We start from the raw sequence: 15,605 nt of genomic DNA on the forward strand, positions 1-15,605 counted from the left end.
AAATAAACTATGCATAGGCTACAATGGACTTAAGTGCCCCTTAAAATTAATTAGTGGAGCTCGTTTAAATTTGTTCTTATAATTTCAGATTTATAGGAGATCCTCTAGAAGCAGTATAGGCATATCTCATATTTAATGTTTAATCAATTTATATAGGCCTACTGTACTGTAGTATTTATATAGTAGCCTATGTATAGGCTATATATGCCCCTGTTAAGCTAGCGGTTTGCCGAAGTTTGGCCTAAACTGCCTGTCGGTTAGGCTACTTAAAGCAAACTTTAGGTTAATTGTAAACACTAACCAATAAACTAACAAATGTTTAGGCTATATAGCTTCAAGTTTTATTGAATCTCAAGGCTGCTTGAATGTCCCATATAGGCCTATCATGACATCTGTGGGACCATGAAAAACAAAAGTGCCGTTTAACATATCTAAAAAAAAAATGTAAACAATGTAGCCTATCGGGGTTGTTTTTATGCGCCTTAAATCTTAGCGCCAAAATAGTGAATGTACCAATAAACTCTCATTTAAAACTAGCACAGACCTTGACCCAACGATTCCCAGGACCCCATTACAAACCACAAACCTGTAATAGGCTGCAACATCCTTTTCATATGTTGTGGAAATCAGGTTACAACCTGAGCCGCTCATATTTATGAATGTGTATACTTTTTCTGCACGCCATTAAAATGATTCTCAATTTAAAATTTATAGGAGATGCCCGCATAGGCTATCCCATTTTTAATGTTTCATCAATTTATCAATTAGTTATAAAACATAGCTTATTAGACTATTTTCTTTTAAAAGATGACCCAAATAAATTAATCTTAACCTCAAGAATGGCACCTGTGCGGTCAGTTTAAAATGAATTATTTATATTAACATTTTAACATATGTGTTTGGTGCACCATCAAGGCAATAGCTCACAATTTGACAAGCCTGCGTTCAATAGCGTTGCCGTTGAATGAGCTATTTCGACCTGCCGTGATGTCCATCAGAATTCTCTGATAGGCTTGTTGATGCTTGTAGGCCTATAGCCTACATGTCATTGAAAATAGGCTGCCCCCCGCGGACAGTAGGCCTACAATATTAAAGCAAGAATACTCAATTACATTAATGAATTATTTGATTTTACACGCGGAGCATAACGTTCATTGTTTAATAATAATACGAAATACGTTATTAATTTGTATAATATGTTCCAATAAAATGAATTATCTATTGTAGAATAGTCCTGTTGCGGTTTTCCCTGCTTCAGACCTTTTTGACGTTAACGTTTAGAGTTGTGCCTGATCAGTCTCACTGTCGGAGCAATTTCTTGTAGTTGATTTGTTGGGACCTTTAATAACACCACGTAAGTTTAGCTAATTGAGTCACAAGATGTTGACAGAAACATCTAGGTTTATTAATAATGGACAAAGTTCTTAAATCACAATACTCAACTATATGTTTGTTTGTTTGTGTGCATTTATTTATTCAGATGTTAAGTTACATTGCTTTAAAAAGAGAGTTTACAAAGCATACGCCTGTACGACATTTAACTAATCTTTTTTCCCCCTCTTGCTGTTGTCTAGGCTTAGGTTTCTAGACCCAATAAATATTCCCCAGGCTTATTTACACGGAGTTGAATCCACAACAGTCTAATATCTTAGGCTATGCTATTAGCCTAACAAAGAAGAGTAGGCCTACTGCTTTGTCATACCTATCTATCATACTTTATCTGCTATTTGTTTGATTACTATATCTGCAGAACGTCAGTGTTCTATCTAAACAATCTGATGAAAGTATTTAATATTTCATGTTCTCATTTTTAAATATCCTAGCCTATATTTAAGGATAGGTGATGTTGTTTTTAAGGTGCAAACTGGTTTTGAGCTTAAATAATCTTCCGTATCGGTGTTAAGGTCTGTAACGAATGTCAAACAGAGAGGGTGAAATGGACGACGTGTTTTTTCCTGTCAAGGGCAGGGATGCTCAGATCCGGACTCGAACTGATAAGGAAGAGTTTGCCTGTAGCACGAGTTCTCTTTTACGCAAAGGCTTCTGGGTAACTCAGGGGCAGGCACATACACATGCAGATATGACACAGCAGGGTGAAAGGTTATTTCAGCCCACCCCCAACCAGCTCACTCTGTAAATTCAGGTTGCATGTACCAACTCATACGTTCTGAAAGAAGAATGTATTTGAGATGGGAAGGAACTATTCACATTTTTGGCATAAGAATCCTCTGACTACTTTTAATGATTGCTTTCACAGACGTGAAAATTGTTTAAGTATTGTTTTAAGTTGAACAAGGGTTGTTTAGAGATAGTCGTGTTTAAAGTGTGCCTCGCGATTTTCATGGACACGACAGAAACATTGGGCTTACATTCATGAAACTGTTCTGTGTGCACGTGTGTACAAGAGAGATATGTGTATCCCCATTTAGGTTCGATGTATTCGTCCCACGAGATGTTTTCGTCATGTTTTTGAATGTCGTTCAACATTTAGCCTACTACATCATCCTCAAAGTAGCATTTCGACAACAATAATTTAGTGGAGTAGACGCGCAATGTTTTGATTCTGCTAGAACTTTTAATGAATTTTATCTCCTCCGTGACTTTTTGTGTACTAATTTATCGTGGATGCAAAGAAAACATTTTACTAAAATGTAAACTAAAAAGTTGTCTAAATGTGTCATTAGAGAAATTCTAAAAACTTATTCGAAATCGCTGAAACACTTAAGCTGCCCCCTATAAAATTACTAGACAATTTACATAAAAAGGAAATGTGTTCTTTGTTCTCCTATTGTTAGCTAAAGCGCGACGAACAAACGTCCTCTTACCTCTCACGCTTTCTAATGTGAAAATCTTCTTCATCAAACTTTGAGCTCGTGATCCTTAGCGAAAAGTATGCGCACATTTACTTGATTTAACTTAATGATAAATGGGCTGCAGTGCGCATTTTTATTTGTCACCGGACGTCTTTCCCATGCTGTTTGAGACTCCGTGCACGTTGTAGTGAGGTAGCCCACGCGGACCCCCACTCGGCGAGTCCGTCACGTTTGAGGGTCCAGGGCCCATCCTGATTTCCCCGCAATAAATGAGTCAAACTCACAACTCTCCCAAGAAATGATCAAATATTTTATTCTTTTCTTGAATAATAAAAGAAATCACGTGTATAACACGAGTTTTAACCTGTCGATTTATTTACATAAAAGGGGTTAGAAATTACCTTTAGCTATATAAATATAGCAACAGCATTATATAAATAGCCTATTCAATGATAATTCATCACCGTATTGCCTCACTGACTTATAACGTATATGCATTGCACTCTTTGTGATCAAAATGAAACAATTGGGTTTGTGTTTGTTGTCTTATTAACTCTGCTTTGTGATAGTTGTATAGTGCATGCTTTAATGAATTTATTTGCATCCCATATATAGCTAATAATATAGCCTGCATAGTGTTTATCAAATAAATATATTCAAAGGAGGCTCCCGAATGCAGAATGCGCTGTTATTGTTTCCAGTAAATTGCATTGGAAGTCATGAAATCCCAACGTTTTGTGCGTTCTTTGATCAATGATTAAATTTAACATGATTTTCGAAAAGTGATCAACTTTTAAAAATAAATCTTAAAACGGGACAGCAAAACATTTCTAAAGGCAAACCCCTCAACTCTTGCACCCACGACGTTGCACACTGGGTCGAAGATCAATCATTATCACTCATGTCACAATTGAGGACTGTTCAAGCTGTGAGGTTTCAGAATCAAAGGACCAGGACCTGCGTGTTGTCTTTCAAATGATGTGTGCCCCTTGGATAAAAGTTATAGAGAGTTCAGCAGAGGTTGGAATAAAATTGACTATCAACAGCGCTAGACTGCAGAACATTAAAATACCAATGTAGCCTATATGCAAGAAAAATAATCATGTTACATAATACAGCTCATTAATGCAGGTCCAACAATATTTGAGACATTTTCTCATCGCTCAATTTGGTCTGTTTGAGTCAGAACAACTGCATAGCTGCTATAAACTCTTTGAGCGGAAATAAACTGTCTACAAGAGAAATAATTATATAATAGCATAAATGAAACTCTGATATTAATCTGTAAGAGTCAGCAATTTTATTTTATTTTTTTGTATGCAAATTTGTACCATGTATATATGTTGACAATATTTATTTCACACATTTCATTTAAAAACGTAAAATCGGTGTTGTTTAAATATAGCTTATTTGCAAACATATAAACATTCTGTTTGTTTCGATGAAGCAGTTGCAGCAGGACCCACAGCAATAAGGGGCTGCACTAGGATTTAACGCTGAAGGATTAACAAGAGACCGAGTGCACTGAATCAACAGGACGACGACTCACTAGGAAATGTAGCCTGGAGTATAGAGTGACATAGCCTACATTCCCTTAAATCTTTATGAACTATAGTCTATTTTTGTTGCCGCCCCTGCGTCGAGTGAGGTGGTAACGCGTACATTCTAAATACCGATGCTGATTTGGCACTAAATGGGCTGTGGTGATTAACACGGACCACTTCCACCACATAGCCCGTAGCTCTGTGTGCACGGTATAATCATGTAAGCACGGACGCAATAATGATGCCATAAGCTAGCATTTAACAATTCATCATCAGCATGAATACAATGAAGGCACAGAGGGTTTAATTGTTCCTACCTATTCAGTGTACCATAAACGTATTTCAACCAATAGGCCTAAGCTATATTAATATTCAATTAATATTAAGTAGGCCTAACAGGCTACAATGACAAACTGATATCCTGAACTAGCACTTCCAACAAAAATGTTGGTGTATGTAGCCTACGCTGTAAGCGCCGCGAGTAAAACAGGCCTAGCCTATATAACACTAAAGTTCAAACCAATATGTCACTGGTTTGTTCATACTGACTGTTTTCCGTTTGTATAGGTCTAATAGGCACCATGTGAAGGGTGATAGCAGGCAGGTCATTTACATTCAAATGTTGGAATGATTGAAACTGAACAAATTCATGAATATCTGTTTCCAGTCATTAGAACTGTCATAAACGTAGCAAAACATCGATTGCTTTTGGGTGCTAAAAAAAAAAAAAAACACCTGAAAACCAAGACCTTTACCGCCTGCCAGGTTCATGCTACCTTCAAGTGCTATCGGAATTATCGTAAATTCGAGTTTCCTTGTTAAAAATTTGACATGAACGCCCTCTCAAGTCATATTTACCTTTGGGAAGCTCGGGGATAATTTTGATACCCAAGTTCCCGAGATGGGCGGGCTACAAACTTTAAACATGGTGGAGGGGAGAACGATTGCTACTGTGACTGGTATTTACTTTTTTTTCCCACAACAGCTACATCGCCTTGTCGTTAAAGTAGTGCATATTTACAAATATGAATAATCATTTGAAGCGTAGCCTATTGTATGTTTTACACAGCGAAAATAGCCTGAATTTGACTGAAATTCCAGAATCGTCAGTCAGATCTAGAGAGCGCGGTGAATCTTCAGTCTAGGCTATATGGTTGTTAAATGGGACGCTAAATATCATTTTGACTTTAATGAGATTTTCCCAATAAATAAGCAAACCTGGTGTCCTCCTCATGATTCCTGTTCTTTCCGACAACAAAGCACTTGAATGCGACGAATTCCTAATCATGACTTCAAAAGTGGGAAGTAGGAAATTTCCAATAGCACGTGAAGGCAGCATCACTCCATGAAAAACATAGTATTCATCCATGCACAGAAGCCTTGTATTCTACTATGAACACAGTGGAAATTTTGAATACTGTATCAGGAGTATCTAGTGTTTCACAATGTTTGTAAGTTTTTACTAAGAGTTTTGTGAAATAAGAATGTAGCCTACACAAGTTTAGCAGAAGACTTTTCTGTGAAATAACAAAAAACTGTATTGTATTCTAGTTTAAATGACTTTTTTTCTGTTCATTCTCTTTCCTCACCATTGTAAAACGGCATATGTCTGTACACTGACACAAACGGGGGAGGGGGAAGTCTTTGCTTGTGAAGACCCGTTATTTTCTCTTTCACGTTGGTAGGAAGTGGGATGGAGGCCTGCCTGATCTGTGAAAAAATGGACTTTGTTCGATCGCAAAAAAGTATGAATAATAGCCCATCTTTCTAACTCACACACATACGAAGACCTATAGTACTGAACAAATACGATGATTTTTTTTTTACCTTGAAACGTTTACCTGTAGGCCTACAAATATTCTTATTTATTTCATTTTTGTACACACGTGTTTTCTTACATTGTCCTCTATAAAAAAAATTATATCCTGACACATCAGCTCTGATTTAAAAATTTGAAAATATGTATTAATTGGAAACTCGAAACAATAGCTCTGAAGATTTCTCAAAGCCTGGCTAAATTATTGTACACACATAACGTTACCTTAAGGGGCGTGCTTACACACACACACACACACACACACACACACACACACTCAAATGATAAAAAGCATTAGCTGAGTTAATATATATTGTGATGTATGTTGATTACATATGCAAAGAAATAAAACCACTATACACAATTGTTTACTAATCTTTTTTTGCATCTGAATTCAAATGAGCTTTGGGGTTGGAAAAATGCAACCATCGATATTTTCAGTCGGCTTTTAACTTGCCACTGTAAATAAACAGTGTTTGCTTCAAATTACAGGTTTTATCTCTGTTTGAGTTAAAATGCTTATCTCGCTGAAATTAAATAGATTACAAAAAATAAATGCATCAAATTTTGCAGAGTGTAGTATAAAGACATTTAAAATAGTAAAACGCATCTAAATGAAATGCGATAACGATATCATGACAATGTTTAATTATATTATGTATTTATAATTTTAAGCTGCACATCATATATGCTTCCAGACCCGTTTGTCAGCATTAATATTTTTTTAAAACACAACAAAACAAAGTTGTAACAATACTCCTACAAAATGACTCATATTAATTTCTAAGCATGAATTTATCACGAGCGAATTATTAGCTTTAAGAGAGGTGGGATTACAACAGTATGGTAATTAGCTAGGGGGATGGGGGTGGCCATGGGTGGAATATCCATTTTTATTGCATCACCTGTCAGTAACGTCCAATCAGCGTCGACTTTGGGGGCATTAATTGATGAAGGTGTCTCCGGCCTTGCTCAGTTCCCACTGTCATTTTATTTGTGACTAAACCAGCAACGGGAATAGCAGCTGCATTTTGGGCTCTATTTCTCTCTCTCCCTCTCTCTCTCTCTCTCTTGCTCTCTCTATCGCTCACTCCCTCTCCTTTTCCCTTCCCTACTCTCTTCGCTTTTTATCCTTCTCACTGGCAGTGCAGTTCACCTTCCTCTTTTCCTCATGGCCAAATGGGAAGGGAGCTGAGGGAGCGCAGGTATACAGGAGCTCAGACAGGCAGCAGCCAGCCTGTCGGCAACATCACACACATTCCATCGATCATGCAGTGCTCAGGTCAATGGACTGATTGTTTTAATTCAAACAGGCCATTTCATTTTTATTTTTCTATTTAAAACTTTTTGTTCATCACGCAGTGTGGACATGTCACAGCCCATGCTGTACCGGTCAGCAGAATGCCTTGAAATAAAGAAGCAGCACTAAAGCTACTTTAAGGACATCCGCCGCGCTAAATGTTGGAATTAATGCAATGAAGAAGATGGGGGACTTGGAATCCGGTTTTGAGGAAATGCAGGGTGTAAAGCTTGGGTATTTGGTTATCAAAGGCAAACAGATGTTTGCCCTTTCTCAAGTCTTCACCGACCTCTTGAAAAATATTCCGCGGACTACTGTACACAAACGAATGGACCATTTAAACGTGAAGAAGCATCACTGTGATTTGGAGGAACTGCGAAAGCTCAAAGCAATAAATTCTATAGCTTTCCACGCAGCTAAATGCACTCTGATTTCAAGAGAGGACGTTGAGGCACTGTACTTTTCATGTAAAACTGAGCGCGTATTGAAATCAAACAAAAGAAGGGAAAAGACGAAAAATGCCTCCGAAAAAATGTGCGACGGCAAAAATCACACATCTGCCAGAAGTGACTTTTGGAGAGAGAAAGTTTGGTTGAGTTTGCATGGCGTTCCGCAGACTTTTTCATTCAAAAATAAAGCTGTTCGACAGGACCCTGTCCCTCGCACTCACTCAAATCTACCTCAAATTTACAGTAAATCCTTCGCCCGTGACTTTCAACCGGTCACGAAGTCGGCATCTACACCCTTTAAAAACTATGAAACAGATCAAATACCTGACAACTGTGTGGCTTTTAATCAGAAACACGCGTTTTTTCGGCACGTTGTGAATCGGCAACCGCTGATCTATCAGTCCGCCATTGCAGCGCAGGCAAAGCACCAAGGCAACGCAGATCTACTTTATAAAAGGAAGAGGAAGCGCGAGAGCTGCGTGAGGCAGTTTTGGTCGAGGAGCAAACGCAGCCATCCGGTTTTGCTCGTCCCGAAGTGCTGTAAACCAAAAGTTCCCAACGGATCTTTGAGCCAGTTTCATCACCTCGAGCATGGATTATACGTTGATCCTCGGCATACTGGACATTTTCAGGAAAGCTGCAGCAGCGACACGGAATCTAGCTCCATTTCAGAACGGGTGAACAACGATTCGGATTTCGGGTCGAGTTTCTCTACCACCAGCAACTCCGGGACTTCAGATGAGGAGGAGGAGGAGGATGACTCTCTATCGGACTCTTCAGATGTCAGTAGCGATGAAGAGAGCTCCTCTCAGTCTGATTCCAGCTCTGTATCCAGTCAAGTTTCAGTGCAGAGCATTCGTTTCAGGCGTGCAAGGTTCTCAAGTCTCAACACAAAAGCACCTCTGCTCCTACAGCCAACTTTTCACTACAGGCCTAATGTGCAGAACATACCCACTAACCAAGGAGTAACGACTACTTTGGACTGTGAAAGAACTGGCAAAACTCAAAAATCGGACTTCTCATCGTCCAGTGAAGCACACAGGGATGGTGATGCCGCAAACGTGCAGAAGTTTTGCCCGGTGCGGACCTGTTTTCCAGATTTAAGAGAAAATGAGGGCTCTGAAGCACAATCGCGCCTTGAATTTTCAAATGATCCAAAGACAACAGACTCTGTCGCTAACAAAATTAAAGATATTGGGCTTTCACCTCATGCAAATGGAAACAAGGCGTTTCCCCAACAAAGAATACCGGGTTCTGCAAACAAATGCTCCCAAGCCTTGATCTCCCACTGTGTTCAGGACAAAGAAATAACGGTTTGTAAGTCTTCTGACAGCAATCTTTCATTAGCAGCAAATTCCAAGAGAGAAACAAAAACTTCCCTCAAACTGCCTTCACCTCTAAAACCTATCAAAACAGAGGCCGAGGAGCTCATCACTACCTCAGGCTTCAACAATGAGGGCAACAGGGCAGTAAAAACGCCACCATTTTTACTCAACAACGTGAAGATTAAAGTCGAGGACACCTTTGACGAATATGAATATGCAAATCAGCCCCAGGAATATCAATGTAAGGATAACGACGCTGATGGTCAACGCATCAGTAATCATTTTAAGGAAACTGACCACTGCAAAGCCACAGAGAGCTCTGTTCAAAAACACCCTCCCTGTAACGAGGAATCAAGAAGCACTTTAAACACTCCTTGTTCCGAGGAAGGGGAATGCAAAAATGGTGCAAGGGTCAGAAAAAACTACAGGGCAATGCTTCTGGGTAAGAAAGTCGAAAGTGTGAGGACACCCGCGAAATCAGTTGCAAAAGTTGACCGGAGCCCCCGTTCTGCCGGAAAATTCGCTAGCAATGAGGGATCGAATGAAGACTGTGCGGGAGCGAGCAAACGTAAACGAACGAACGCCAATGTAGCATCTCTGAAAAAGCCCTTCAGATTCATGGCGAATTTTCCCTCTCCGCCGTCCCTTGTTATTGGCAGCGATGGAGATTTGAGTCCCGCTTACTCTTTGAACTCTTTAAGAAGTAACCAACTGCCTCATAGTTCTCACCCAGTGTGGAGATGGCAGCTCGGTCATTCAGTTGTTCCCCCCCCTCCAAGCCACAAATTCAGGAAAGCCTCTGTTATCCCTTGAACTGTTGTTTTGAGCTCGGGGGAAATGTCTTAAAACTGTGACAAGCACTGATACCCGTATATACTTGTTTTGTTTTCATCGTTGTTTTCAATGCATACATTTCTGGCCTGTTGTTATGTAGCACACACCGTCCTCATAGAGCACAGGCTGGTCTATTCATCGAGGTTTGGGACTCGGGAATATACGGAGGTATTTATAATAAGCTGGGCTAGCGATAAAACGGTTGATTTCAAAATAACATTATTGACATTGTGGAGCTGTTTGTGACCTGATGGACTAAACTCTCATGGAGCAAATGTTGGCTCATTTTGCAGACAGGGTTAACCATCTCTCATAAGGATGGCGTTATAGTGATTGTCAGGTCTGTGTCAACTAAAATGCTGATTTTGTTTTTAAAACATCTGACTTTGTCGGTATATTTTGGGCCAATGTTTTTTCTTTTGTATTTTCTCTTTATGCTTCATCTACATACTGTATTTCTGAATTACTGTAGGCCGATGATCCATACCCTTCTTATTTATTCATTTTAAGGGTGCTCCCCAATTGTTGGCGCCTGGTTGTGTTCACTCACACGCAGCACACCATAACTCTCACGGTAGGCCCAACACAAAGGCCCACTAACTGACAATCAAGAGCTGTTTGATTTTGCACGATGTAATAGAGGGAAAAACACCAAATCGATCTCCTTCTATAGCACATTCATAGCTTAAGGTATAGAACAGCTAAAGCACAAATTTACCATGCATTGCACTTTGCTAATGCCCATTAAGGTGAATTAGTGATGTGTTTTTATTTTTCGATTTTCTTACGCAAAAGAGCCATCGCAAGTTAACCCAAAAACCTTTTTAAAATCTGTAATCATTAACGTGGTGCTATTTCCAATATGTTTGTTTGCTTTTGAGAGGTTTTGTTACTCGTTCTTATTGTAAATGGTGCCGATAGCGAGCTATAGGCATACTGACAACTGCAAACAACATCGTTTTACATACGTGACGAAATCAAAGAAAAAGACCTCGGTAGTCGAATATACACACATTCTGGTCAGGGTATACGACTTAGTAAATGTTTATTTCTCTTTGACTCAAGTAGCCTTGTCCTTTTCGTATGGTCTTTTGATTGTATTTTTACTTCACTAGGCCTGTTTTCCAAGGATATGGATTACCTTGGCACTCGAAAGCGTATAACCTTAAAAAAACATTCAAGTGTTAACTTGGTGTTCCACTACTAGAGTACCCTGCCCCATATAAATGCCTTGTGATGAATGTACTGTGACGTACCATATTTGTTTACTTCAGCAAAAGCAGACTGCCTCCGAAACAGACCTTTAAAAGCAAATTGTATCTGTGATTGGATCAGCCAAGGAACTAAATTAATAATTTTCTGATTATATTGCCGAGGGGCGAAAAAAAAAAATCAACTACATTCTAATTTTCTACAAAAGGAAAAAAAAAAAACAATAAATAAATACAAAATATGTGACTCATCACTGAGTAGGCATAAACTATGCAGATTTGGCTAAAGCTAGGCTACTGGGTTCACGTCATTCTGAGAAAACACGTAGGCCTAATAGACTTTAAGGGTATTTAACGTATTAAAGTATGGGCCCATTACTTGTGTTTTGATTAACGTGTGCAAGTGGGGATAGACACTATGTAGCCTATTTAGCGAAATTTCTGAATGTTCCAATGCGATAGTGTGACACTCTTGACAGGTGAATGATTAAAAGCCTATAGTAAGCCTTGTTCTATATTTTTATAACGCGACTATTTAATGTCTGCTCTCTCGAGCGTATAAAAGGAACATTTTGTTCCTTTCTGTGTCAAAGTGCACTGCGGACAGAATAGCTATGTCGTCCCAACTTCACAGGAATTAATTCAAAACTAGCCAAATTAAACAGAATGTAGCGCACACATCACAACCCCATTAAGTTAAAGAATTTCATGATCTCCACAATGAACAGAAATGGGAAAATGACTCACTGTAAACATGGTAGCTTAGGATATCTCAAGGTGGACTTTTTTTTTTATCTTTCTGCTTTTGCTAAAATACTTGAGGTCAGATTTTGACATGATTTTTTCTTAAATTGAAGTCACTGGTTGTTTATAAAAATGCATATTTATTTTTGTGATTTTCCTGTTTTTTTTTTTTTTTTTTTTTGTATACCATTGTTGTGTAGGATAAATGCACTCGAAATGAAAACTTGAAAACGTGAGGTGGATTTTGAAGCACTTTCTTTTTTTCTTTTTATGGTGAAACTGTTCATTAAATGCATCTGAGTGTGATGTTATATGATCGTTCATTTTTAGCTTTTAATTCATTAATATTCATTTTTATTATTAGGCTATAATGTTTGTCCCTTTCTTGCGGTGTTGGGTAATGCGGTTTAGGCAAACGTAAGATCAAACTTTAAGATAAATTATTTATTGTAAAGAAAAGTGTTGGTGTGGGGGAGGGGTTTAGAAACTGATGGTCTCGTGCCCTGCTATACACACTATGCACTCAAGCCCTCTACTTATAAGCCTATAACCACACATGAGCGCGCTTAGGATATATAGGCTACTTTAATCAGGGAAAGGAAACAGTTAAAGCGAGTACGTAGAAACAGCACATTTCAAATGGGAATTTCTACAACAGGATCATGATCTGGTTACACCACCATGTTTTCCTATAGACCTATAATAGTTTTTGATAATGGGCTAATCCGTGTGTGAGACTGAGAAGAGTCAGCATATGTCTCTGGTAGCTAGATATTACGCTGAACTAGGCTCAAGATAAACTGCTTCTTCTGACTTCCTTTCTCCAAGGAGAGCAAGAATAAAAGCAGAGGAGCAGGATGAAGAAAGGAAGGACAAAACCTTTGAAAAAATATTTAAAAATGATTCTATAACGGCGCGCAATTAGCCAGAACGTAGCCCATACATCGCTGCTGGTTCCTCGCGAACGGAACCTCCTGAGATAAGCGACGAATTAAACAGTTAACTCGATAATTTGTGCATAGGAAATCAAGTGCTAGGTCTTGTAGCAGCAACCACTTGTTTGTAGACTGTGGTAAATATGTGGAGAGGGGGGTTCGAAAGGGTTGGTGTCCTTCTAAATGATACGTACACTTAATTATATAAAATTCACACGATTTACCTTTTTGCATAATTAACTAAATTTTAGTGTATGTCAGTGGTTTATTTCTTTAACCTGTCATATCTATATCACAAATTGTATTTCAGTTTGTGCAGAATCATATTTTTAGTCATTAGAGATTTGGGCCGAAAAGGGCCACAAGACAAATCTCAAGAAATAAAAAAAAATAAAATAAAATAAAATTATGTAATAGCATTAGCAAGTAAATATTATTTACAGCTAAATATATAGCCTAAAATAAAATAATAGAAAAATATTTACTGGTATTGTTTATGCTTCCATACACAGATAAGCTGTTTCGCCCACAAGCATCAGCCTCCTCAAAACAGTTGAAGGCAATAAATCTGTCACACAATGGAAATACACACAGTAGCGATACAGCAGCAGGACTAAGCTTTGTGAAATGTAGGCTATATTTGCTATAAAAGTGTTAATGTGAACTTTAATAATAATTACGATGATTAAAAATGTTATTTGATTAACTGAGATAATACACAGACAGACGTCTAAATCAATAGCTAGGCTAATGATTTCTGTAGAGTAGGCCTATCTATAGGTAGACCTACTAAAAACGGACAGCAACTGAGTATTCTACTTTAACCAAGGCGAACGCATTACAAACACATCCCATGTTAAAAAGGACGTTAAAAAAGTTGGCTAGCCTAGATTAAGGTAGGCCTACATCCGATAAATTATGGTAAATAACAAATTATAGCACGGAGAACACACTGCACAGCTAGACGGATCTTGCACACTGAAACATACTGACTAGCTAATTTCGAGGCCTGACTTCATCGAATGGACTCGAGGCTTCATTCACAGAACTCAACAGGCCACCATTATGCTGTTCAGTAGGAAAGGATTTTTCAATCTCCTAATAAGTTTATGCTCAACCTGTTGTTGATCGCTACTCTGGAAAAGAACTAACCTGTGGAGAAATTAGCTTTTAAGCTTTATAAATGTAGAAGTATTTGGCTTAATAGTTTTCACATTGAAAATTGTAAAAGTGTGACGACGACTAATGAATTGAAGAATTTACAATTGACAGCAAATGTTGTGTTATCACAAACAGGCTACACCACTCCGAATTGCCAATGCAATCATAAAAATAATCTTAGTAGTGCGCACAGAGTACAATAAAATTCTTAACAAAGTAGGCTACAGGCCTAAGTTTTGCATAAATATTGTAGCTATTATCAAACACTTCGGTGAACTATCAACCGTTCGCCTCATATTTAGACACGTGGTTCAACCAACAGGATAAGCGGCCTCATGGAAGCTTCTTTTGTAATGGGATCAGGACATGGGAGGAAAATAATGCTGTTACGTGACCTGCAAAAAACTCATCACCATGTTGTTAATCCCACAAAACACCAGTTCGACCTGTCGATTTTTCTAATGCTTATTACTCCACTAAGTTATTTCAGAACGTTGTAAAACATTTAACATGAAAACTATATATATATATATATATATATATATATATATATATATATATATATATATATAAAGAGCACGCATTTTAAACCAGCTATCAGAGTAACTGCCTAAGTCAAGAGGAGAAAGCTCTGATTAACTGAGGTCCTCGTCGGCCTCGTGGCAAGAGATTCCTCCGTTATCTGCATAAACTCAACGCGTATCCTGAAAGGATACCCCCACACGAACTCCAAAAAAGAAGATATCGTTTTTCTATTTCAGACAATGACTACAACTTACAATATCCATTGTAAGAGACAGAGATATTTGATTAAGCAATTAGGGTTTTGTTCTATTGGTCTTTAATGGTCAATCATTCTCAGAATTTATCTATGGTTACAGTACTGACTCGACGGCATTTTTATTTTCAACAGCGTCCCAGTTGTTATCAACAGCCACATAATTTAATAAATTTAATAAATCCCCCTGCTTCTCCATTAACAAGTTTAATAAATAAATAAACAAATAAATGCATATTGACCGAAAAATCCTCAGTCAATGAGGAAATATATTAAATATTCCTTTCATTCAAAACATTAAAAATTTGTCATTTGTAAATTTGTAATCATAGACTCTTATCCCTCCTTGAAATCATAAAGGGCTTATACACCCATGCAGGTAAGAATCAAACTCAAATGGATTGAAGAAAACCCACTTAAACTATTTGAAAGGGACAGGTCGTTTTTTTCAAAGCATACAAATTAAAATAAAGACTAAAATATAAATATTTTGTGTCCATATGATTCATTCGTGTTTTTTCTGTTAATTATGTTCTGTCTATATGTTCTCACAAGCTTAATTTTAAGTTGCAAATGAAGTGGATAGTGATGTTGTCTTCCTTGTTTGTCTTCCAAATTTGTCTTTATTAAGACGATACTTTTATTCCAGATACGTTAGCTACACACTGTTAACGTTTTCCTAAAAACAGGCTAAT

The 15,605-nt window shown here is 37.9% G+C and overlaps 1 protein-coding gene across 1 annotated transcript; it reads left to right on the forward strand.

Moving 5' to 3' along the window:
* Positions 1-12: 12 nt before the first annotated feature.
* Positions 13-12,347, forward strand: skida1 (SKI/DACH domain containing 1). Its single transcript, XM_051881608.1, has one exon. It carries the CDS (start codon positions 7,649-7,651, stop codon positions 10,058-10,060), a length of 2,412 nt encoding a protein of 803 aa, XP_051737568.1. The 5' UTR covers positions 13-7,648; the 3' UTR covers positions 10,061-12,347.
* The last annotated feature ends 3,258 nt before the right edge of the window (positions 12,348-15,605 follow it).

Source organism: Ctenopharyngodon idella, chromosome 23, assembly GCF_019924925.1.
Source record: "Ctenopharyngodon idella isolate HZGC_01 chromosome 23, HZGC01, whole genome shotgun sequence".
Lineage (NCBI taxonomy): Eukaryota > Metazoa > Chordata > Actinopteri > Cypriniformes > Xenocyprididae > Ctenopharyngodon > Ctenopharyngodon idella.